The 25,785-nt window shown below is 44.5% G+C and overlaps 1 protein-coding gene and 1 pseudogene across 2 annotated transcripts; both read left to right on the top strand.

The window, feature by feature from the left end:
- Positions 1-6,349: 6,349 nt before the first annotated feature.
- LOC143627929 (photosynthetic NDH subunit of subcomplex B 2, chloroplastic-like) lies at positions 6,350-20,722 on the top strand (annotated as a pseudogene). Its single transcript, XR_013152664.1, has 4 exons — positions 6,350-6,723; positions 19,090-19,221; positions 19,937-20,380; positions 20,457-20,722. The product of XR_013152664.1 is annotated as a photosynthetic NDH subunit of subcomplex B 2, chloroplastic-like (transcript).
- A 956-nt stretch (positions 20,723-21,678) lies between these two features.
- On the top strand, positions 21,679-25,664 carry LOC143627928 (cellulose synthase-like protein D4). The gene is made up of 3 exons (XM_077097641.1): positions 21,679-24,188; positions 24,258-24,810; positions 25,138-25,664. The coding sequence occupies exons 1-3, from the start codon at positions 21,838-21,840 to the stop codon at positions 25,546-25,548; spliced, it is 3,315 nt and encodes a 1,104-aa protein (XP_076953756.1). The 5' UTR covers positions 21,679-21,837; the 3' UTR covers positions 25,549-25,664.
- Positions 25,665-25,785: the final 121 nt, after the last annotated feature.

Below are 25,785 nucleotides of genomic sequence, written 5' to 3'. Positions count from 1 at the left end.
AGTTATATGGTGGAAGCTTGATGGATAGTGAAAGAAAATAATCCTAAATTTGTTTTGAATAAAAAATATTAGAAAACATGCAACAAGAGAGAATTGAACCTGGGTATCTTTAATTACAAAGTGCAGCCTTAACCGCTAGAGCATTTGTCCAATTTGTTTATGTCTTCACTATGTATTTTATATATGGGTTCAATCTAGTATTTTTATATGGACGTTCTATGAAAATCCGAACCTCAGTGGGTTCCCATGAAACCGGTGAATCCACATTAAATCCGCCCCTGATCTCTACCATATTTAATGCACTCAAGCACCTCTACAAAAGTACAAATACTTATGCTCAAACTACTACCTTATCTGTACTATATTTAATGTAGTCAAGCACCTCTACAATACTTATGCTCAAACTACTACCCTTATTACATGTAATAAAGAAGTTAAGAGTGTATTAAGGTGTATCTTCTTTCACTTTAGCACACTTACCCCATTCAAGTTGTCAAACCGCGTATCTTCTTTCACTTTAGCAATGTAATTGTCGGGTTCACAGATAAGTTTGTGTTTTTCATCAAAATTAAAACACATGATCATTCAAATATATTCTTGAGGGTTGTTTACTACTTGAAGATGATAATTGAATGTTTGATGGTTCACTTGGGAAATATCTTTTAATATTCATAATGCCTGCAAATCAAATTTAAACGTCACTAATTTTCTAATTCAATTAACAAACTTCAACAGAATCATTCTTTCTAATTATAATTCAATAAATAAACAAAAATAATTAAAGCAAAATATAAAAATATACCTTACTAGAAGACTAAAGTGAAGGAGAGATGGAGACGATGAGAGATTTGAGAGGAGGGTCGAGGGTGTCGCGATGGAAAGAGAGGCGGCCGGGGGGGACAGAGTTGGACTGTCGGTTACACCTGCTATTCTTTGCTACACCTACTATTCTTTGCTACAAGGGTAATATTGTCATCGACTTATTTCTTTTTTATCTAGTCATAAAACGGGTACGAAGTACATTATTAATCCTATAATTATCCCGAAAATTGGATTTTAAACAACTTCATGTTAAAAATTACATATATGCACGTTTTAAATAGGAAAAACTTCACCGGATAATAACCAAATCTCTCAAACATTCCATTAAGGGGGTGTTTGGTAGAGGGATTTAATTGGGGAGAAATGGAATTAGAAATATTTCTTTTGTTTGTTTTCTACTTTTCATTTCTATTTCTCTTTCTATTTCTCTAAAAGTAGAGAATTCCATTTCTCTTTAAAACAAAGAGAAATCTATTTCTCAGCAGCCTCCTCATAGCATGTCACCACCTCGTCTCCGGCCACCACCTCGTCTCCGACCACCACCCCGTCTCCGGCCACCACCTCGTCTCCGGCCACCACCCCGTCTCCAAGTCTGCAACCGCCACCTCGTCTCCAAGTCTGCAACCACCACCCCGTCTCCGCCGTTCGCAGTGGTGAACACAGAGATGGTAACCGGTTGTAGGTTGCAGGTGGTACGGGTGAACGGAGATTAGGGTTTCAAGTGGTGGTTCGTGGTAGGTTAGGGTTTTCAGATGGTCGGGTGATTGTGGTCGCAGGTGGGTGACAGTGGTGGTGGAAATCGGCGGTGGTCGCAGGTGGCTTCTGATTATCATCATCATCATCGCCACCACAACCACCACCACAAAATCTCCAAAGAGGCAGTGATGACAGATCTGAGCCTCCTTTTTCTATATCTTATGTTCTAAAAATTTGAATCTTTTTAATTTCTTGTGTACTGTGGTTGAAGAAGGGGATTTGGTGGCGGCAGCCGGTGGTGGTGGGCTGTGGTTGAAGAAAGGGCTGTGGTGGTGGTGCTGGTGGTGTGGGGCTGTGGTGGTGGTGCTGTGGTGGTGGGGCTGCGGTGGTGAGTGGTGTCAGGTTGGGTGGAGGTGGGGTTGGGGGGGCTGCGGTGGTGAGTGGTGTCAGGTTGGGTGGAGGTGGGGTTGGGTATGGAAGAGTTCTCTGTTTATTTTCTCGTGTACCAAACAAGAGAAATGATTCTCATTCTCCATACCAATTCTCTTTCTCTACAATTCCATTTCCATTTCTATTTTCTCTCATTTTCCATTCTCTGTACCAAACACCCCCTAAAGTCACTCAGAGTTTTTGGATTATTTTAAACTCACTCTAACTTTTATTAGGTGTTCTAATCTTGTGAACTTTTACTTTATTTTCAAATAGTAGCTATTATTATTTTATAATCCATACGTATATATGTGTATATTTCAAAAGTTATGTCCGATTTTACTGTTCTCTTTATCTCTTATATCAATGCTTCTTCGTCTAGATATAAACAACATGATGTGTAATCCTGCTTTAGTAGGCCCAATAAAAAGATAATGGACCGTAAGACATTGCTACATCAATATATACCTTTAAGCACTTATGATCGGTTACATTAAAAAATCGATTATTTGACTATTACTCCCTCCGTTCCATTAAATGTGTCAATATTTTCTTTTTTATTTGTCACATTACAAATGTTCACTTTCAAAATTTATTGGTTAATTTCTAAGTTTACCCTTAAATAAACACAATTAACATTAATATACAACATTAATGGACCTAATTTTTAAAGGCGTTATTGTCATTTGGTAAACAAAAAAGTAATCATTTAATCTATCTTGAACTTTATGTTTTTTAAACCATGACATTTCTAATAGGATATAGGGTGTACAATATTAACCAAAAAAAATCAATGATGGTTTTTAATACATATTTGTCCAAATTAAAAATCCAAATTATTAGAAGTTGTTGAATCTGGTTCTCACGTGGCGAACACCTCTGTCCATATATATAATATAAAATGTATGTTATGAAAGAAATGGCTAATACACTATCTATACTATTTAATAAACATATGTGTATATTATCTTCGAGTATTCACTATGAATAGAAAGGGTTCAATCCTTAGCGACACCCCGATATTCGAATATTTGGAATGTGTAATATACTAAGATGAAATTCAATCGTCACGACATTTCATTTATGCATACGTTTGAGTTTCTGTGAGGATAGTTAAGTTAGTCATGGATATCACTAAAATAGGGGAGGATTGTTGGTACTTTTAGTGTTATCAGCGTGTATTTTAGTATATTGGATTAACTTGTCGATCGAGCAAATAACATTAGACATTAAACGAGTTGGGTGACGCGGGAGTGCGGGCTCGATTTAGTTCTAGATGTTATTTGGGTTTTGTTATTGAAAAAATAACTTGGGCCATATTAATTTATCTAGTGGGTTACTAATAAAATGGGTTTTTGGTTTAAAACCCATGACATCAATTTTGATTATAAGTATGGAGACCATACGGTGTTGAACGATCGATCGATAGAACAGAAGGCGGTTACCATATGTTCTTGATGACATTCACAGCAACATACAAATCCAACTTTCAGTAACAAGAGAAATCTCTGTCTTATCCGATAAATCAATCGCGTGTAACCGGCGAAATAGGTTTATCTGAAAGTTCTCACACGATTCAGAGATTAATCCAGGCTACTGGTTATTTATGATGATTGAAATCAAGATCACAGGTGTGAATACTTATCGAATTCATCATTCAGGTACGCAATATAAACAACATTTAATTAGGTGTTAAGTGACACAACTATATTTTTATTTATTATATTAAGGATATATGCATTTAGCAAAGGGTATTTGAGGTGTATGATGAATTAATGACGAATAATTTGGTGAGAGACGAAGCATTGAGGGAATGTCACCTCAAACTTATGAAGTTTACGGAGATTTATCCCCACAAATGTGTTGCTCCACCCACATTTTTCATTCAGTTTGGTGAAACCTAAATGAGAACCCGAAGCTCAATGCCCAAGTGATGGCCCATGTGTACCCGACCTAACCAAACCGGTGGAACCCGAACCCAACCCGAGAGACACCCCTAACACCCTAATGTGGCATAATACAAAATTCTACACACTTGTCAAATTTACCTAACATCAGCATATTATCAACATGAAAAAGGATCGTTGAGTTATCATTAACAAATATAGTAATGAATATCACTCGGTCATAGTTGGCACTATGAGTAAATGAGCCAGTTCGATTCGGTTCTAGGCTAAGCCAAACCTATAATCGATGTTCCAGTTTTTTAGTTTCCTATAAGTAATTGGTTTGATTATTGTTCAACCAATTCAGTTGTATGAATAGACGGTTAAGTTGACTCAGTTAGCCATTGGACGATTTTGAATGTGAATCAATTAATTATCCAGCAATATTTCAGCTCAATAAAATCTTATCAATCCTTAACTCATAAAAAAAATTCAAATTCAACGATCAAATGAAAAAAAAAAAAAAAAAAAGAATGAAATCACTTATTACTTTGTCTATTTGATCCTCTCTAAAACACTTCAAATTCATTACATCCATCCTCTTGTTTTTTTTTCATTCCATCATATCTTTCACCCTACATCACCTCCACCACCCTCCTACCGGCCACCACTACCCCCTGCCACCGACCACCTCCCACCACCATCGCTCGCCACCGCTTACACCCACCACCGCCACAACCCATGTCCTTTCATTACCGCCAACCACTATCACCGCCCACCACCACCAACCATACACGATCGTCGACCTCCTCCACCTCCCGCCATTACCACTGCATCGCATCCACCATCGTCAACACCCACCACCGTTACCACTACTTTCAACCACCACCACCGCCGACCGCCACAGCCCACCACCACTACCGCCACCGCCCACAATTACCCCCACCCACCACCACAATCATCCCTCACCACCAATTTTATTTTATTCATTCATCTTTCCTGCCTACTTAACAATACAAAGTAATAATTCATTTCATTACTACATGGTAACCAAACAAGAATGAGAGGTGAAATGTAATGTTCATTCCATTCCTCTTCCATTTCATTACTTCATACCAAGCAGACCTTAAGATTACCTTTAACATGATTTCCGCTAAACCAATTATTTCTTAGCATAATTTTTATCAAACTTTAAAATTCGGCTATAAAAATTTCATAACCAAAACACCAATTTTTCAATAGGTTCAATTTTGTCATTATGCCAATTTACTAAAAAAACTGTTATGTTATTTTGAGTCTTCTAATTTGGATGTGTAAACCATTTTATTCTAACTACAATTATTTTCCGGTTCTTAGTAAGCCCTCGCATTCGACCTTGTTTTCTAGCATCTTGCTAGCTTCTAACTAAATTTCACCGTTAAAAAAAAAGAGTAAAGTGCTATTTTAGTACCTGTGGTTTGATCAACTACGCAACTTTAATACTTTTTTTGAATTTTTCGCAACTGGCTACTCCATGTTTCAAGAACTGGCCATTTTAGTACTTTTTCGTAACTCCGTTTAATTTGTCCGTTAAGTCAAGGGCATAACGATAACTTTAGTTATTTCATTCTCTATCTTCTACCTATCTCCCTTTTTTTTCTCTTTTAAAACTCATTTCCCAAAATCCAAGCAAACCCTAATCACCAAATCCAAACCTCAAACATCCAATACACGACACTAGAGGCTACAGATTGAGAGTACAACTTAAGTCTTTTTGCATTCCCATAAGATGTCTCTGGTGGCGGAAAGTCTGGTGGGCGGTGTTAGGGTCAGTAGAGGCGGTCCGAGGGTGGCTATGGTAGTTGCGTTTCGGTGGTCGTTAGGTTATGGTGGTTGTTTTGTGGTGATTGTGCAGGTCGTCAAAGGTTGGACGGTGGAAGACGGTGGTGGTGGCCGAAATAAAAGAAAAAGGGATGTGGGTTCCGGTGGTGGGCGGTTGTGGATTTGACCGGAATTGTTGTGGTGGGGGTTCCAGTAGTAGATATTCTAAGAGGGTGGTTGTGGATTTAGAAGGAGATGTGATGGTATCTCGTCGGATTTGGTGGTCGGAGCAGAAGAGAGGAGATAGAGATACAGAGAGAGGGTGGTGGTGGTGAGGAACTTGTATATAGAGAGAAAGATGTGAGAGAGAGATGGATGAGGCAGATGAAGATAAGGAGAAAAAAAAGAGAGAATATAATGAAATTACAAAAGTATCCCTAAGTTAATGAATAAAATAAACGAAGTTAAAAAAAGGTACTAAAATTGCAAGTTTTAGAAAAGTTAGGTAGCCAGTTGCGAAAAATTCAAAAAAAATACTAAAGTTGCGTAGTTGATCAAACCACAGATACTAAAATGACACTTAACTAAAAAAATAAATCAATTCGTTAAATATTTCAAAGGGAGACCAAATATCATAACAACTTGGTGTTACATCCATAGTTTAAGGTCCTAACATGTTTACATCCAATAGTCCACGAGCAAAAACAAAAATTCCCAACGAACAAACAACCAAACAAAAACAAATTAAAACATTGGACTTCCTTCACTTTATCATCATATCATCATCTTCAATTCCATGGCTGCAACTTCACTCCTATCTCTCTCCCTCCCAAAACCATCCATACTCATTCCCAAATCAACGGCTTCAATCGTAACCCCTTCGGTTACTGTTACCGAGACCCTTGATCAAAAATTTGGCAGGAAAGGCGTCAAGTTCTTGGAAAACGATGATGGGACTCAAGTTGCTGAACTAACAGTCCGAAATGGTAGTTCGGTGAAGGTTGGATTGAATAATGCACATGTTACTCCGTATAAACCGAAAGTTTACCGGAAAGATGATGGTTTTGAAGAGGTTTTGTACACTACGTCGGTGAAGAAACACTAAGTGACCCGGTGCAGATTATAGATAATCTGGGGGTTAAGTAATGTTTCCCACAAGAATGAGGTCCAACAGAGACAGTTGTTCTTCAGGGGACCTGCAAAACAAACACCGTAAGCTCGTCACTGAGAAGGGGGGGTTCCTCCTTGTGACCACCCTCCGGCGTGAGAATCAGACTAGATTGCTCTGAATATAAGTGTATATTAAGAGATTCCTAGATAACAGGATAGCAAATGATCTTACCGTTCCAAGATGTTGGAGTATTTACAGCCGAAGGTAGGTTTCCTAGAAGGTACAGCCGGCTGAATAGTATTCCTGTTATACCAACAGTGGACTATGCGCAGGCCATACTGGTTGGTGGATAGGTTACGGCCAACAGTAACAAAGTCGGCTGCACTATTCCACCAACTGTAGATTATGCACGTCCCACCTACTGTGGATTATACGCAGGCCATGCTGGTTGGTGAATAGGTTACGGCCAACAGTAACACTATTCCACCAACTGTAGGCTGCGCACGCCCCACAGTAAGGGTTGGTGAGTAGGCAGCGGCTAATAGTGACAAACAGTACTAGAGGGTGCTCCTCCTCGTACTGTTGTCGGTGAGCTGTCACCCTGTGATTGGCTCATGGGCTGTTCTGGTCAGATCGTCTGTCCTATCCATACCTTGGTAGGTATAGTACAAAAGATCTTTCAGAATCATACGGACTGGCTCATTTAGGCGGGATTGTTCCCGCCTTGCTCATTCCTTCATGTGACTACTGAAGTAGCTAGTGTCTTGTGCGTGTAGCCCTGCTGTCTGCGGGTAGCCTTCCCTGATGGCTTGTATCCGCAACTGCGGGAACAGGCGGGGTACTTCACCATTGGGAGGCTTTCCCTGCGTGTACAGCTTGCGTACTGCGCGTAAGATTCTCTGAGCGTGGTGGGTCCTGCGGGAGCAGATGGCCTTTGCGCAGACGTCCCTGTTCAAGGTGAGTCTTGCGGGACCAACTGGGCTCTGCTGGGACCTACCTCTTCAAGTCCCCCCAGTCCAATGTTCTTCTCATGAATGTTTAATAAAGTGAGGTGAACTTTTGGACTTTAAGGGGTTTTGAAAAGGGGTTTTTTAGTTTTAAGGTTCTCCGTGGGGATTCTTCCCGCGGGTTTCCTAATGTCACTTGCAAAAATTCCCGATTTTTTTGCTTGATCTATGGGTATGATGCGGGTAGGTATGTAACTTTCTCGCAAGTCAGGAGCGTTGAGTCTCACTTGTATATATTCTCCATGGGGTTCTGGTGGTTTTCAACATAGTGATCAATTATGCTAAGACCACCAATTCCATCACGGAGTTTCAAACAATATAATTCTCGACGTTCCCGTTATGCGGGGATGTTATTCCTCTATCTGCAAGCATTGCCCAGAAGATCCTTCTTGGTTTCAATTCTCTGCGGGGCGCTAGGTATGTGAAGGGTTTTGCCTTAACACTGTACCCGCACCTGTCTTATAGTTACTTGGTTGCCAAGGTATTCTTGGCTTCAATTCCCTGCGGGTGCTAGGTATGTGAAGGGTTTTACCTTAACACTGTACCCGCACCCGGCTTATGGTTACTTGTTTGCCAAGTTATTCTTGGCTTCAATTCCCTGCGGGTGCTAGGTATGCGAAGGGGTTTGCCTTAACGCTGTACCCGCACCCGGCTTATGGTTACTTGTTTGCCAAGGTAAGGGGTATTTTCCCGCTTACTTTTTTGAATCTTTTTGAATTTTTTGAAATTCGAAGGGTTGGTGGAAAGATAAGAACAATCCAAACCTCTGAAATGTCGTGCGACGGTTTCTTCTGACTGTGTCAGGACGTGCAGGAAGTTATGGTGACGTGACAGTACATGGTCATTCCAGACGCTTTTTCAGGCGCGTGGGCGCGATTTTTCGGGCGCGTGGCCGCGAAATTACTGGCACGCGTCCTTTTGACAGCTGTTGCCAGCTTGCTTTTTGCCACGCGTCATAGTTTCATTGCACCCTCGATTTCTCTCTCCTCCGCATTAAATTCACCGCATTAATTGCGATTAGTATATAAAGGGGGAGAGGGTCCTTTGTAATTCACATCTTCACCTCTTCTCTTCTTCTTCTTAGCGATTTCCGGCAAATACTCCCCTCTTCAGGCAAGCATTTTCCCGAAATCTCTTTCTTCTTTCTGCAAGATGTCTTCACATGATCTCGAGTCTACAACTGATGACAGGAGTACTGCTGGCGAGTGCCAGTGTGCTCTGCCCGGCGATCAGTACCGGTATGTTGTTAGGAAGTTCATGCTCGATCCTCTCGAGCCTGAGTTTCCTGAACCCCATCAGACCGTGTACGATGCCCCTAGAGGCAAGATCGGGGTTTATGCAGCATTCTTTGTCTATGGGAATCTTAGGTTCCCATTGACAAAGTTTGTTTACCGTGTCCTTGAGAGGCACGGTGTTCATCTGACCGAGTTGCACCCCATGGCGATCGCCAAGATTCGCCACTTCGAGTGGGTGTGCCGGATTTTGGGCATCGAGCCCCATGTTGACCGCCTGATGACCTTCTACACTTGGAGGTGCATCCAGGGGTGGTATACCCTGACAACCCGTATCAAGGGTTTGAAGATTTGCGCGACAGAGCGCAGTCTTCGCGCGTGGAAGCGGGAGTTTTTCTACATTTCTGCCCGCGCCATCCCCCTTGCCATGAAGTTTAAAAATGGCCAAGCAATTCCGAGCCTTCACACCACCAACTACCAGGAGGCGGAATGGTTTTCGAAGATATCCCGGGTCCAATCTCCGGTTTACCGGTTTGCGGAGTCCGGGATGGTGATGCTGGGGATGAGCCGGGTGTGGAAGGAGGCGTCTCAGGTTCCCATCCTTCTCGAATACGGTTTGAACTCTATTCCTTATGGTATGTCTTGTCCTTCTTGCTGATACGAGTTTGTCTTCTAACTGTTTCTTTTTTTTTTTTTAGAGGGGAACGATTTGGAGTCGCTCCTGTACCCGCGGGAAGCTGACGGTCCCGCGCGGATGGGTACTCGTGCTCTAGACGAGGGCGAGTTGCCCATCCTGGAACAAACGGCGGATCGGTTTGTGGAGGTCTATCCGCTGGGCCACGAGATCCTGAGCCACCGGCGGCCAGGTAAGGCGATATTCTATCCTCAATCCCTCAATGCTGTACCCGCTGCTGGAATTCCTGACATCCTGTCTTCTTCTGAGGAATCCGCAGATGGCCCTCCGTTGGTGCGGAAGAAGAAGGCTGCCGGCGGGAAAGGGAAGGAGAAGGTGGCCTCCACAGCCGATCCGGTGCTTCTATCTGACACCGAGTCAGATAGTGAAGAGGTGGCGGGGAACCCCGGTGGTGAGAAGACCACTGCTCCGGAGGCTACGACTGTTACCTCCGGAGAACCAACGACGACGACGGTGATCGGCATCAAGAGACCGGCTCCATCGGGCTCGTCCCCGCCCGTCCGTACGTTCAGGCTCAAGAAAACCCGTAAGTACAACTTCAGCTTTTATCTTCATAGCTTAATATTTCTAACACTTTTCTTCTTTACGCAGGCGTGGATGTTGACGCATTCCAGGGTGGAGCGCAGAAGAGTACCTCCCCGCCGATGACGGTAGGCTTGGTCAGCCTACCTGAGGCGTCGACCCAGGCGCCTGCGCCTGCTTCCGCTGGTCCAGTTGCTCATTCCTTTGAGCCGACTGTTCCAGTCGAGATGCCAGCCGAGATGACGTCACCGCCGGCCGTGAGTGCGATTTTTACAGCATCCTTCACGGAGCCGGCGGTTATTGTTGCTGCTGACTCCACGGCGGCGACTGCGGCGGACACCATGCCTCCGCCATCTACTGCGGCGGAAACCGTGCCGCCTCCGCCATCGGCCTCGACGGCCGAACCTTCAGGTACGCGCGGGGCTTCTCGCCAATCTTTGTCACTTTCCCATCTGCCCGACCTTTTGGATGGATTTCCCTTAGGTTCAGGTGATGGGTTCGGTGGCTATCGGCCTGTGATCGACCCTACAGGTGCGTAGGGTTCTTTTGGCCTTTATATTTTTCTTCATCTTTTCCTAACTGCTTTGTTTCTTTTGCAGTGCCGGATTCCAATGAAGTGTATGTTCCGCGATGGAACATCCGCCGAGGAACAACCCTTCGTACCCCTGTGGAGTGCGTGGACTGGGCTCGCCACGCTGCTCCCCATGGTGCGTTGGGGGAAGCCATGGCTAGCTACCAGGAGGGTAGGCTAACCAATGAGCTTCGGGTTCTCCTTGCCCGGATGCAGCCGCGCGTCGAGCTGCTTTGTCGTGAAAACGACAAGTTGAAAGCAGCTCGCGCCAAGGAAGTATCTCAAGCGCGGGCTCTTCGGGAGGAGAACCAACAGTTGGCCGCAGCTTCTGCGGAGAAGGAGAAGGCCTTCAAGGCCCTCGAGGTTGAGGTTCAAGCGCGACTCGAGGCCCGCTCCAAGGCTGCCCAAGCTGTTAATGAACAGCTTCGGCTAGCTAAGGAGACTGCGAGGAACGCAACCGAGAGGGCCACCAAGGCTGAAGCCGTTGCTGAGCCTTTACGCGTGGAGAACGAGGAGCTCAAAGCCAAATTAGAGGCTCTCCAACGTGCTCATGATGCCTTGGCGATGGAAGATGCCAAGAAGCTCCAAGAGATCCTGGACCAGAGGGGCGTGCTTGACCATACCGAGCGGAAGCTTAAGGGCGTCGAAGAGGCTGCCGCAAAGGAAGTGCTACTTGCCAACCTTAACAAAAGCGAAGCCGAACGCGCCTACACCCAAGCTCAAGCCGCCCTTAAAGAAGCTCTGGTTGCCAAGGAATGGCTTCTTCGAGAAGCGTTGTCTCAGGTATGTTTAGCTTTACGTCTTCACGCTTTCCTTTGTACATAGAAAAGGTGTTTGACACTTGTATTTTCTTTGTAGGTTGTGCATCGGGTCTTTTCAGAGACGTCTTATGACGATGCTATGAGCGCAGCCCTCAACGCTTCTCATGAGGATGGGGAAAAGGCCGGCTTCCTGCTTGGTCTAGGGTTTGTTGAGAAAGGCATCCCGCCTTCCAACTTCCCTTTGTTTGATGTGGACACTGAAACTGCTTACGACCAAGCAGTGAATCAGTATGCCGCCTTCCCGCATCCGGTGGTGGAGAAGGTGAACGAAGTCGCTGCTGCTGATGATGGGCTTGCTGTCCTTAGAGCTTTCCTTGAACCGCCACACTCTGCTGATGGTGCGGGTCCAAGTGGAAGTGGTCCTGAAGCATGATCCAGAAGATCCTTTTCCACCACTAGCGTAGATATTTGCTTTAGTATTTCTTTTGTATGCAGGTATACACCCAGCAATGTTTGTAATATTCGAGTGTCGATGAAATAAAGAATGTGTTTGTCCTTTTCCTTGTTTATTTTACGCATGTTTAAACTTAGCAATTTCTTTAGTACTTAGATAAGTTAACTTTTTGACGTGGTAAATTATAAGTTTATTTTGCTTCCTCTTTCATGATTGTGCGGATAGGACCGTCACTTGCACTTAGTAGGATGGCTAAACTTACATTTAACCTGCGTGGAAGTTTACCTCATCTTTTCCTTTGAAATTTTCTAAGTGTTCAGAATAAGTTAACCTTTGAACGTGGTAGATGATAGGTTGAAGTTTTGCTTCCTTGTTCGTGATTGTGCGGGTAAGACCGTCACTTGCACTCACAAGGATGGCTAAACTTCACTTACATCTGACCTGCGTGTAGGTTTTCCTTAGAACTTTTTAACATTTTTAGCGTTGTGTTTATGCGGGTTTTGCCGCCTTCCACACGCAACTACTTACTTCTTCCCACATTGATGCGGTGAATACCGGCACATGGGAAGTTCATAAGTTAAAGGTAAGGCTATCAACACATTGTGAAAGGAGAATCATTTCCATTAGAAGTGGCTCTTAGGCCTTTTCTTTACAAGTTCGGAATTGATCTACATATAACATTTGCGTAATTGAGCTCCATTCCATGTTCTTGGGATGGGAGTGCCATCGAGCCTTTCGAGCCGGTATGCGCCCTTTCCCAGAACTTGTTTGATAACGTATGGCCCTTCCCAGACCGGGGCCAGCTTTCCTGGGAGTTCTTGGTTCGAAGCCTCGTTGTTACGCAGTATGTAGTCTCCTTCATTGAAGTTGCAGAGTTTTACCCGCGTGTTGTAGTACTTTTGCATTTTTCGTTTGTAATTCTCTTCACGCACTGCGGCTAAGTCTCTGCGTTCCTCGGTTAGCATAAGGTCTAACCGTCTTTCCGCATCATTGTCCTCTGGCTGGATCAAGACCCTTGGTGAGGGTAAACCAATTTCGACCGGGACCATGGCTTCAGTGCCATAAGTGAGACTGAACGGGGTTTCCCCCGTACTGGCCTTTTTCAGCGTTCTGTTTGCCCAAAGGACGTGCGGAAGCTCGTCCACCCAGTCGGATCTGTGTTCCAAGAGTCTTTTTTTATGCCATCGACGATGCTCTTGTTTGCTCTTTCCACCTCACCATTACCTTGCGGGTGTGCCACTGAGGTAAAGGTGTGGGTGATTTGAAGTTCTTTCAGCCACTGCTGTAGCTTCTTGTCAGCAAAGTTGGTGCCGTTATCGCTCACCAAATTCTGTGGAAGTCCAAAACGACAAATAATAAATTCCCAAATAAATTTTTTGATATGTTTTGCGGTTGTTTGGACTAAAGGTTTTGCTTCTATCCACTTGGTGAAGTAGTCGATGGCTACCACTAGGAACTGAACATTTCCTGCTGCTGTGGGAAATGGGCCTGTCACATCGATGGCCCACTTCTGAAATGGCCACGAAGAAGTGACTGGAACAAGTTCATTCTTCGGGCGATGCGTGTTGGGTGCGTAAAGCTGGCAAGACCTGCATTTTCTGGTGTATGCCAGTGCATCCATATGCATCCCCGGCCAAAAGTATCCCGCATTGTTTAGTTTAGCCACAACAGCGCGGGGACCTGCGTGAACTCCACAGATGCCTTCGTGTACTTCCCTTAAGAGGTAGTCAGCATCTTGGTTGTCCACGCATCTTAAGAGTGGGCCAAGAAAGTTACGTCTGTAAAGGACGTCATCGATTAGTTGATAATTCAGTGCTTTACAGCGTAGTTTTCTTGCCTGTGTTTTTGACTCTGGTAGTGTTCCTGCTGCAAGGTAATTTATTATTGGTGTCATCCACGTTTCTGTACCGGTTTGGATGACACAAATTTCCTTGTGCGGGACTGATGGTGCTTCGAGGAGTTCAATGCGGATGTCCTTTCCCAAGTGGGTGAAGGCTAGTGATGCAAGCTTGCTTAACGCATCCGTAGATTTGTTTTCGCTGCGCTTGACGTGTATGACTTTACAATCATTAAAATCACGCATAAGGGTTTTTGCCTGGGCGAGGTACAGGGCCATTGTGTCGTTCACAGCCGTGTACGTCCCATTTATTTGGTTGGCCACCAGCATGGAATCCACGTGGGCTTCCAAGTTTTTCACTCCCATCTTACGCGCAATTCTCAATCCGGCCAAGAATGCTTCATATTCGGCTTCGTTATTCGTACTTGGAAAATCCAACCGAATAGCGTAAGTATATTCTTGGCCTGCTGGGTTGGATAATTTTAACCCTGCGCCTGAACCCTCGCTACTGGCTGCTCCATCAGTGTAGAGTCGCCAGACATCATTGATGTCCTGTGCTGGGGAGGGTTGAGCCTCCTCCTGGCACTCTTTCTCCCGCGAAGCGGGGACTTCTGCAATAAAATCGGCCAGGACCTGGCCTTTTATGGCTGGTCTTGGCTTGTACTTAATTGCATATTCTCCCAATTCAATTGCCCATTTGGCTAGACGTCCCGATAATTCGGGTTTGCCTAGAACGTTTGAGAGTTTGAAGTTGGTGAGAATGGTGATTGGGTGGCCCTGGAAATATCGTCTTAACCTGCGTGAAGCGTGTATAAGTGCTAAGACTAACTTTTCGAGGGTAGAGTACCGGGTTTCTACGTCTGTTAGTACACGGCTAACATAATAGATTGGCATCTGGATGCCTTTTCGTTCTACTAGCAGGACTGCCCCGGTTGCTCTATCTGTTGCGGAAAGGTATAGGATTAACTCCTCTCCCGCTTGTGGTGCTGTAAGTGTTGGGAGTTCGATCAGACGTGACCGAATCTCCTGAAAAGCTGCTTTCGCTTCTGGTGTCCAGCGGAAGTGCGTTTTCTTTAAGCAGTTTCTCAATGTTGACACGAAAGGAAACGACTTATCCGCATGGTTTGCCAAAAAGCGATTAAGTGCGACTAGTCGTCCATTCAGTGTAGCCTGTTTGATGGTGGTAGGTGATTCCATTTTAACAATGGCTTCGACCTTTTCAGGGTTCGCTCTGAAGCCATCTTTAGTAACAATGACTCCCAAGAACTTCCCTTCTTCCATCCCAAATGAACACTTGCTCGGGTTGAGCTTCATGTTTATCTTTCTGAGCGTGTTGAAAGTTTCTTCAATGTCTTTCAACATCGCTTCTGGCTCGGGGCTTTTGATGACCAAATCATCCATATAGACTTCCAAGTTTCTCCCGATTTGGGCATGAAACTCTTTGTCCATCAGTCGTTGGTACGTGGACCCTGCATTCTTAAGTCCGAATGGCATCATTTTATAACAAAATGTACCATCGGGCGTCCGAAATGCGGTTTTGTCCTGGTCATCTACGGCCATGTTGATTTGATGGTACCCCTTGTACGCATCCAAGAAGCATTTAAGGCGAAATGGTGCCAACGAATCCACCTTAAGATCAATTTCTGGTAACGGATAACAATCTTTGGGGCATGCTTTGTTCAAATCTTTGAAATCTATGCACATGCGCCATTGTTTGTCATTCTTCGGTACCATTACAGGATTTGCAACCCATGTTTGATATCTACTAACGCGTACGATGCCTGCGTCAAGGAGTTCCTTGACTTGGGTTCTACACGCGTTAGTTTGTTCAGGCCCCATTACTCTGCGCTTTTGTACGACTGGCGTAACAGCCGGATCGCACTTGAGCTTATGCTCCGCCTTACTTCGGGGTACACCAGTCATGTCAGCTGGTGCCCACGCAAAGATGTCAGCGTTTTTCTGCAGTAAGCGTTTGAGTAAGGTGCGGGTGGGATCAACGATTGTTGGTCCAACGGTAACGGCCTGGTCGGGGTATTTGCCATTGAAGGCCCATTTTTCCGGTTCGGTGATGGTTGGTTTAGCCATTTTCGGTTTGGGTTTAGATGAGACAGATGCGATGCATACCTGGGGAATGCCAGTGATCATCGCTACACCCTCAGCTGTTGGCCATCCCATCATGCCGTGGACTGAAGATACCACGGCGTTGAATCTTGCCATCCCGTCTCTTCCGAATAGGATGTCGTACGTGTGGTGTGGCTTTCTCATCACGACAAAATCCACGTCTTCTGTGCGTGAATGATTCCCATCGGTAAGAGTAACGGGGAAAGATAGGATACCCAGGGGGGTTTCTGTACTGCCGTCAAACCCTTCCATTGAAGCGTAGACCGTTTCCAAGCGTTCTTTGTCTTCATCATCCAGCTTGTCAAAGAACTGCCTGTACATCACTGTCGACGAAGCGCCGTTGTCAGCAAGAGTGCGGGAAGTGATGTAATGCCCCAGCTGGCTTTTGATGACGATGGGGCCTTCTTTGCTGGGGCCTCCTGGCACTCTCGGGAAGCGCACCTCAGCTTCCTTCCACGCGCATGGTTCTGTCACTCGTCTTTTTCTTCCTCTGACCTTGCCATGAACCATGTTGATGCTGATGTCGACGGGCTTTCGTCCGTTACCTCTGTACCGGTTGTCATTCCTTCCTCCCTTCTTGATTGATGCCACGAGATGTGCAAGTCTTCCATCCTTGACAAATGTCTCAACAATATCCTTCAGGGATGTGCACTCTTCAGTACCATGACCCTTTGTCCCGTGGAAATCACAGGATTTGCTTTGATCCGCATTAGGTTTCTGCCGGATCAATGGGGCTTTTGGCCATGGCAATTTTTCCGTGGCAAATATCTCCGTGACGCTCTTGGTGAGTGGCGTCCACCGGTGTTTTCGGTTTGAAGGGTGTGTGTTGTCCCTTCCGCCAACAAGAGGGCGAGAGCTGGATGAGGTGTCAAAGTTTACCCTTGACTGCCAAATACCTAGCCGCCTCTTTTTGTTCTGCCGGGCGATCCTAACGTTGTTCTCCCTTGTCTTCTGCGTGTAGAGGTGTGTACTCTGGGGAAGATCTCTTCCCAGCTGCTTCTCCGTCTCGGCAAAGCGCTTGGCTGCCGTCATGATGGCATCCCATGTGGATGGCATGCCGTCCTTACCCGTCAATGTGCGGATAAGCTCTGGGTACTCGGCGCCCTGGATGAAAGCGGCGCGAACAAGATCTTCACTTATGTTGCCCAGACTCAGCTTCTTGGAGTTGAAGCGGGTGATGAAGTCTAGTAAAGATTCATCCTCCTCTCTAACGCAGTTGAGGATCGTCCACTGCTCTTCAGTATACTTCCTCTGCTGGCTGAAGTGCTGGCTGAACTTGTTCTGAAAGTCCGCCCAGTCATATATGTGGTGGACCGGTAAACGATCGAACCATGCCCTGGCTGCTCCGACCAGAGTCATCTGGAACATGTAACACCACGTGGGTTCCGTCCAGTTACTGACGGTAGCCCCCGCAATGAACCTGTTCAACTGGTCGTCTGGGTCGGATAGACCATCATAAGTGCCAATGTTGGACATTTGTTTGGCACTTCTCGGGGCGATTGCTTCCGCAATATCCCTTGCAAATTTTGACTTTCCTGCATTCATAGCAGTTGGTCTAAAGGTTTTGGAGAAGTCACGCGGGTTTCTCTCCGCATTTGTTGGTTTAAAGGCTTCCCCAAAATTCCTTTTTGGCTGGGAGTCCGTTTCCTTACGCTTCCCTTTCGCCTTATGGCGAGGGTTTGCGTCGGTATCGGACTCCTCCCTCTCGTCGTCTGAGTACTCGCCCTCGCTGTTCATAATGAGGTGTTGGCGAGTACTGCCGAATTCGTCAGCCTGTTGAACTGAACGCAAGCGTTCGTCCAATTCAGCTTGGAACTCTTTCTGACGTGCTTCGGCCCACGCCTTCACTTGATCTAGTGTTTGGCGAGGGACCCTCGTTCGTTTTTCCAGCTGGGTATCGGTGAACCCCAGTGGAATATTTACTGCACTTGCCCCGGCTTGGGTAGTCGGGGTAGTGTTCGTAAGGATTGTATAACCGCCGGTGTTCCCCCCAGTTGCTGGGGTTGTTACCGGGGTTTCTTGGTCGGTTACTGGCCTTTGGACCGGAGTAACGTTAACCATTTCTTCAGAAAATTTGAAAAAACTAAATTAGTTCTAGCTTTTATGCACGGATGGCGCCAATGAAGAAACACTAAGTGACCCGGTGCAGATTATAGATAATCTGGGGGTTAAGTAATGTTTCCCACGAGAATGAGGTCCAACAGAGACAGTTGTTCTTCAGGGGACCTGCAAAACAAACACCGTAAGCTCGTCACTGAGAAGGGGGGGTTCCTCCTTGTGACCACCCTCCGGCGTGAGAATCAGACTAGATTGCTCTGAATATAAGTGTATATTAAGAGATTGCTAGATAACAGGATAGCAGATGATCTTACCGTTCCAAGATGTTGGAGTATTTATAGCCGAAGGTAGGTTTCCTAGAAGGTACAGCCGGCTGAATAGTATTCCTGTTCTACCAACAGTGGACTATGCGCAGGCCATACTGGTTGGTGGATAGGTTACGGCCAACAGTAACAAAGTCGGCTGCACTATTCCACCAACTGTAGATTATGCACGTCCCACCTACTGTGGATTATACGCAGGCCATGCTGGTTGGTGAATAGGTTACGGCCAACAGTAACACTATTCCACCAACTGTAGGCTGCGCACGCCCCACAGTAAGGGTTGGTGAGTAGGCAGCGGCTAATAGTGACAAACAGTACTAGAGGGTGCTCCTCCTCGTACTGTTGTCGGTGAGCTGTCACCCTGTGATTGGCTCATGGGCTGTTCTGGTCAGATCGTCTGTCCTATCCATACCTTGGTAGGTATAGTACAAAAGATCTTTCAGAATCATACGGACTGGCTCATTTAGGCGGGATTGTTCCCGCCTTGCTCATTCCTTCATGTGACTACTGAAGTAGCTAGTGTCTTGTGCGTGTAGCCCTGCTGTCTGCGGGTAGCCTTCCCTGATGGCTTGTATCCGCAACTGCGGGAACAGGCGGGGTACTTCACCATTGGGAGGCTTTCCCTGCGTGTACAGCTTGCGTACTGCGCGTAAGATTCTCTGAGCGTGGTGGGTCCTGCGGGAGCAGATGGCCTTTGCGCAGACGTCCCTGTTCAAGGTGAGTCTTGCGGGACCAACTGGGCTCTGCTGGGACCTACCTCTTCAGTCGGCTAAGAAAGGAGGGATTGGTTTGGTGATTGATAGTGTTTCGGATGATTCAAAGTCGAAGTAGAAAGGTGTTGATTTGTCGCAATGGGTTGTGAAGGATGCTGATTCGGACTCCATTGATGCTGTGCAGGTAATGCATGTTCTTGTTTTAATTAGTTGCCAAGGTTTAATTATTAATGTGTGTGTCTTATAATATTTTAGATTGTTGGTTTTGAGTCGTGTTATTGTTTTGATGATACGATTTTGTATTATTTTAGTATATAAATATGTTTAAGTGAATGTTTTTATTTTTTTAATAATTGGTGAATTATAAAAGCGGGATTTAATTAAAAGTCGTTTTTATGTTGTCAATATGCGAATAACATTACTAAAATGAATGGTTCAAGTTACATATAGATAGCATAAGTCGAGTAGGGGTCTCAATTTCCAACTGGATTGTCATATATAATATAACCAGTTTTCGGGTTGACTTCTTTAGTCCATTTAATTAAACATGTCGACTTATCAACCTATTTCATTCGACAGATCGACCTACTTAACCATTTATGACAATTTTAGCTTATATTTAGCTTATTTCATTTGATTACCGTTGTTTGACACGTTAGAAGAAAAAATGGGTTAGACGAGTCGTATTTTTGTTACACGGATTTTAAGTGCGTGCAGATTAGGCCTAATAAATATAAAATGAATTAAGACGTGGGTCGTGTTTGGGTTGACCAATTTAATCCATCAGTCTGAAACTGTCAACCCACCAACTTGACACATTAACTGTTGTGTTGAGATATATATGTTGATCTAAATTTTTTATGTATTTGTCTCAACATTAAAGGGAATTACTTGTGCAGGTAGAATTGAGTTGCACCACTAGTGGAACCCTTGACATAACCTATGAGATCACACTCTATGCTCTAAGCATGGCAACCGCGATTATAGTAAAAAACAATGGCCGAAAACCTGTTAATCTAAAAACCGCCATACTTAGCCATCTCAAGTTCAAGAAACGGGGAGGAACCGCCATCGATGGGCTCAACGGTTCCTCATATTGCACTCACCCTCCTTTATCTTCTCCATTTGAGATTCTATCACCATCCGAAGCAGTAAAACCAGAAGATCCAGCCTGGTTTTCCTTCGGGTGGGAACCCGAGAAGAAAGTAGGAGTTTGGAGTGTACAAGATGTACCCATCACCATTTTGAAGAATAAACTTAGCCGAGTTTATGGTACCCCTCTTGAAGAGAGATTAAAGGAGTTCTATAACACTATTCCATCAAAGTATGAGACACTTGATCAAGTAAGTTTGACGATTATTTATTATCTTATTGAAAATTATTATCGTGGCGTCTATAAATCCTTGTCCTTTTTTGCAGGGACGAGAATTGTTTTTTAGAGTAATAAGAATCGGGTTTGAAGACATTTATTTGTCGAGTCCCGGATCACTGTCCGAAAAGTATGGGCAAGGCTACTTTATTTGTACAGGTCCGGCTTCAATATTAACTCCGATAACGATTGAACCCGGTGAAGAGTGGAGAGGGGCACAAGTTATTGAGCATGATAATTTGTAAATAAGCATGACTATATTTATTTTATTAATGTATAAAACTTTCATAATTCATTTCGCTATGTACATGTTCCAAGGGTATTGACATACAAAATTTTGAAATGAAATTATATATTCAAATGAATCTTGCAGTTGTAACCGAATCAACGAATATAACACGTTCATTTTATACTAACAAAACAACCGAATAGATATGAAATGTAAATAATCTAGTTTACGTGGTCTGTATATAAGTGTTTTCGTGTCCCGTTTATTGTCTTTTGATCCTTTAATAGCCATGTATGAAGAAAAATTGAAGATTGCACGTTGAGTTCATGTTATATTGATAGTCTAAAACCAAGTATAACATAAAGATTAAAGATTTAGTTCATGTTATACTACTAGCATAAAACCAAGTGCATCTTTCGTTTCAACAAGAAAGTAGTCATTCAACAAAACAAGACTCGTGTCTTTCTTTATAGGTCTCTAAGGCCATGTGTAGTGGGCGCCGATTTAGGCGAATTTTGGGCGAGAACACCGCCAATCCCCCCCCCCCCCCGGCGATAAGTGGGCGAAAAGGGGCGGGGGCGGGGTCTTTTTCTCGCCCAGCATGTCTGTTGTTTTGTTTGTTTATATTATTATTATATATATGTGTGTAAGAGAGAGAGATATATATATATATATATATATATATATATATATATATATATATGTATATATATATGTATATATATATTATTATTATATTACTATTTGTAGCCCCTACACCATTACACCCCAAAAACAAAAACCCACTATTTGCTGACTGGGCGCCAAATGACGCAAAACGCCTTAATTTGTAGCCCCTCCACTACATATAGCCTAATGGTTAATACAATAAACATAACATTAAGAAGAAAGGAGTAGCACTTTTAGTGTTTTGATAGCCACAATTAAGTGTGTTTGTATTTTACAATATTCACCCATGGTTACAAACAATAACTTGGTTACTTCAAACTTTTGTCATATAAGTTTCTAATTATAGAAAGTAACAATATTAACCAATTGTTTCGCCAATTATCTCGCCTCTAGGAACCCCAACCATTCTCATTCAACTCACAACTACCAAACAACAATCGGATAACAAAAAAACCAGACAGGTTTCAAAATCTCACAACAAAAAACACAAAAGAAACCTAGTAAAAGCAGATAATAATAACAACAATAAGGAAATGGCAAGTTCCCAACCATCTAAAAAACCATCCAAGGCCACCGCAGGTGGCGGTGGCCCATCATTAAAGTTCGCTAGGCGAACTTCAAGCGGCCGTTACGTCAACTTATCAAAAGATGACGTCGACACGTCCAACGACTCAACCGGGGATTACACAAATTACACCGTGCATATCCCCAATGAACTTCCTGAAGCATCAGTGGCTACAAAAGCCGAAGAACAATATGTTTCGAATTCGCTTTTTACCGGAGGTTTCAATAGCGTGACACGCGCACATTTAATGGACAAAGTTATTGACTCCGAGGTGACCCACCCGCAAATGGCTGGATCAAAAGGGTCTTCATGCGCAATGCCGGCTTGTGATGGCAAGGTGGTTAAGGACGAGCGAGGTGTCGATATTATTCCATGCGAATGCCGGTTTAAAATTTGTCGAGATTGCTTTCTAGACGCACAAAAGGATACCGGGTTGTGCCCGGGGTGTAAAGAAGCGTATAAAACCGAGCTTGATGATGATGCACCGGCTGGAGCGTTATCGGTTACTGGCCCGGATGGTAAGCGGTCTTCGTTGGTGAAACGAAACCAAAATGGGGAGTTTGATCATAACAAATGGTTGTTTAATGAGACTTCGGGTACTTATGGCGTTGGGAACGCGTATTGGCCGACGGATGGTGGTGGTGGGAAAGACGGTGGTGGCGGTTTTGAGGATCCAGAGGATAAGCCGTGGCGACCGCTTACTCGGAGGCTACCAATGCCCGCGAGTATTATTAGTCCTTATAGGTTATTGATAGTTATTCGTTTTGTAGTTTTGATTTTCTTTTTGACATGGAGGGTTACTAACCCGAATGATGATGCAATGTGGTTGTGGTTCATGTCGGTTATATGCGAGATATGGTTCGCGTTTTCGTGGATTCTTGATCAGATCCCGAAGCTTTGTCCCGTGAATCGGTCCGCTGATTTACAACTTCTTCATGATAAGTTTGAAGCGCGCGATGAGGTTAAAAACCCGAAGGGGCGGTCTGACCTCCCGGGTGTTGATTTCTTTGTATCGACCGCGGATCCAGAGAAAGAGCCGCCTTTGGTCACCGCCAACACCATTCTCTCGATCCTGGCGGTTGAGTACCCGGTTGAGAAGCTCGCGTGTTACATATCGGATGATGGTGGGTCGCTTTGGAATTTCGAGGCGTTGGCGGAGGCGTGTAGCTTTGCGGATTTGTGGGTCCCATTTTGTCGAAAACACGACATCGAGCCGAGAAATCCCGACACGTATTTCTCGTTGAAAGGTGATCCGACAAAAAACAAGAAACGGGCGGATTTCGTTAAAGACCGGAGACGGGTTAAACGAGAGTATGACGAGTTCAAAGTGAAAATTAATAATTTGCCGGATTCGATAAGGAGAAGGTCGGATGCGTTTAACGCGAGGGAGGAGATGAAGATATTAAAGAACATTCGGGAGCGTGGGGTTGACCCGACCGAGCCAATAAATATCAAACGGGCCACATGGATGGCCGATGGTACTCATTGGCCCGGTACATGGGCTAACCCAAGCCATAATCATGCCAAGGGCGATCACGCTGGTATCATACAAGTAATGTTGAAGTCCCCTTCCCCTGACCCGTTATTAGGGTCAGGGGAAGAAGGCCTTTGCGACTACTCAGACGTTGATATAAGATTACCAATGCTTGTATATATGTCACGAGAGAAAAGATCCGGCTACGACCACAACAAGAAAGCCGGGGCGATGAACGCACTTGTGCGTTCATCCGCAGTATTATCTAATGGACCGTTTATCTTGAACCTAGATTGTGATCATTATATATACAACCGCATGGCGGTTCGAGAAGGGATTTGTTACATGATGGACCGTGGCGGTGAAGACATTTGCTACATCCAATTCCCGCAACGGTTTGAAGGAATCGACCCTTCAGACCGTTACGCCAATCACAACACCGTCTTCTTTGACGGAAACATGCGTGCGCTAGACGGGCTACAAGGCCCGTTCTACGTGGGGACCGGATGTATGTTTAGACGTTTTGCATTATACGGTTTTGACCCCCCGAAGGTTGACTTGTCAACACCTAAGAAAAAGGACGGTGCGGGTTCAAACCCGCCCGCCGAGACACAAGCATTAAAAGCATCTGATTTCGACCCGGACCTCGATGTCAATGAACTCCCGAGACGATTCGGGAACTCAACACTTTTGGCAAATTCAATACCCGTAGCTGAGTTTCAAGGCCGCCCTATCGCTGACCACCTGGCGGTAAAGTACGGGCGCCCACCAGGCGCCCTACGAAACGCGCGTGAACCTCTCGATGCCACTACCGTAGCCGAAGCTGTTTCTGTAATTTCTTGTTGGTAATTACAAAAAATAATAAAGATACTCTCGTTATTCATAAAATAAACCCGCGTTGTTTTAAACAACAGGTACGAAGACAAAACCGAGTGGGGCGATCGAGTGGGTTGGATATACGGATCAGTGACCGAAGATGTGGTGACCGGGTACCGAATGCACAACCGCGGGTGGCGGTCTATATATTGCCTGACAAAACGAGACGCTTTTCGTGGCTCGGCCCCGATAAATCTAACAGACAGACTCCATCAAGTGCTCCGTTGGGCCACCGGGTCCGTTGAGATTTTTTTCTCGAGAAACAACGCATTTCTAGCGTCAAGACGGCTTAAACTGCTGCAGCGTTTAGCGTACATTAACGTTGGCGTTTACCCCTTCACGTCGCTGTTTCTCATCGTTTATTGTTTCCTTCCCGCGCTCTCGTTGTTATCAGGTCATTTTATAGTTAAAAATGTCAATGCAACTTTCTTGATCTACCTGTTGTTGATGACATTATGTTTGATCGGACTTGCGATGTTGGAAGTTCGGTGGTCGCAAGTGTCGTTAGAAGATTGGTGGCGAAACGAGCAGTTTTGGCTGATTTCGGGTACGAGTTCACATTTAGCGGCGGTTATTCAAGGGCTTTTGAAGGTGATGTTATTGCTCTAAGTAATGTAATTGGTGACAATTGATTATCATTCCTCCTGGGTAAACAGTTGTGTTTAGCTGGGTAACGGGTCAGGTTGGGTCAGAATGTGTTTGGGTCAGGACGGGTTTGAGTGGGGTTGTTTTAAAAATATAGTTATCTTTATCTTGGTTCGGGTCACAACGTGTTGTTTTGCTTAGTTCCAAAAAATGGTTGCTTTGATTCCGGTGACGAGTTAGTTTAAAAAATGGTTATCTTGGTTTGGGTTAGATAGTGCAGTTTTGAAAAATGATAATACATCATATACTGATTTTGATTTGGTCTTGTAACAGGTAATGGCAGGAATCGAGATCTCGTTCACCTTAACTGCAAAAGCGGTTGAAGATGCCGACGATATTTACGCGGAGTTATATCTGGTGAAATGGACGTCTCTCATGATTCCCCCAACTGTTATCGCAATGATTAACGTTATTGCGATGGTGGTAGCATTTTCGAGGACGATCTACAGCATAACACCACAATGGGGGAAGTTTGTGGGAGGTGCATTTTTCAGTTTTTGGGTGTTGGTTCATCTGTACCCGTTTTTCAAAGGGCTGATGGGGAGGAGGGGGAAGACACCCACGATTGTGTATGTGTGGTCCGGGCTCATTGCGATCACGCTCTCGTTATTGTGGGTTGCTATAAACCCAAGCGCCGGCCCGTCCAGCACGAATGCGGGAGGATCTAGTTTTAAATTTCCATGAAAGAATAAGATGGTTGTTTGTAACATTAGTGTAAACCATATTAGAACAGGTTGTGCAGTTGATTTTTTGGGTTCATTACAGTAGTAGCTTTTTAGTTTTTTTTTTCTTCTTTGAATTATGTTAGTATGACATTTCAACTTATAAAGCTAAACATCATAGTCAATATCTTCTACTTATTAAGAGTAAGCACACCTACATTTGTAATCATTTAAGTATTTAACAGTTTAACACCTACAT

This window comes from Bidens hawaiensis, unplaced genomic scaffold (assembly GCF_021521415.1).
Source record: "Bidens hawaiensis isolate Kalapana, Puna unplaced genomic scaffold, B.hawaiensis_p1.1 tig00004748_1, whole genome shotgun sequence".
In the NCBI taxonomy this organism is placed as follows: Eukaryota; Viridiplantae; Streptophyta; class Magnoliopsida; order Asterales; family Asteraceae; genus Bidens; species Bidens hawaiensis.
This window is presented reverse-complemented; position numbering and strand designations above follow the sequence as displayed.

Coding starts and splice junctions, on each gene's coding strand:
- LOC143627928 (XM_077097641.1), top strand. CDS start 21,838: ATGGCAAGTTCCCAACCATCTAAAAAACCATCCAAGGCCACCGCAGGT. Junction 24,189..24,257: donor GTTTCTGTAATTTCTTGTTG/GTAATTACAAAA, acceptor TTTAAACAACAG/GTACGAAGACAAAACCGAGT. Junction 24,811..25,137: donor TTATTCAAGGGCTTTTGAAG/GTGATGTTATTG, acceptor GTCTTGTAACAG/GTAATGGCAGGAATCGAGAT.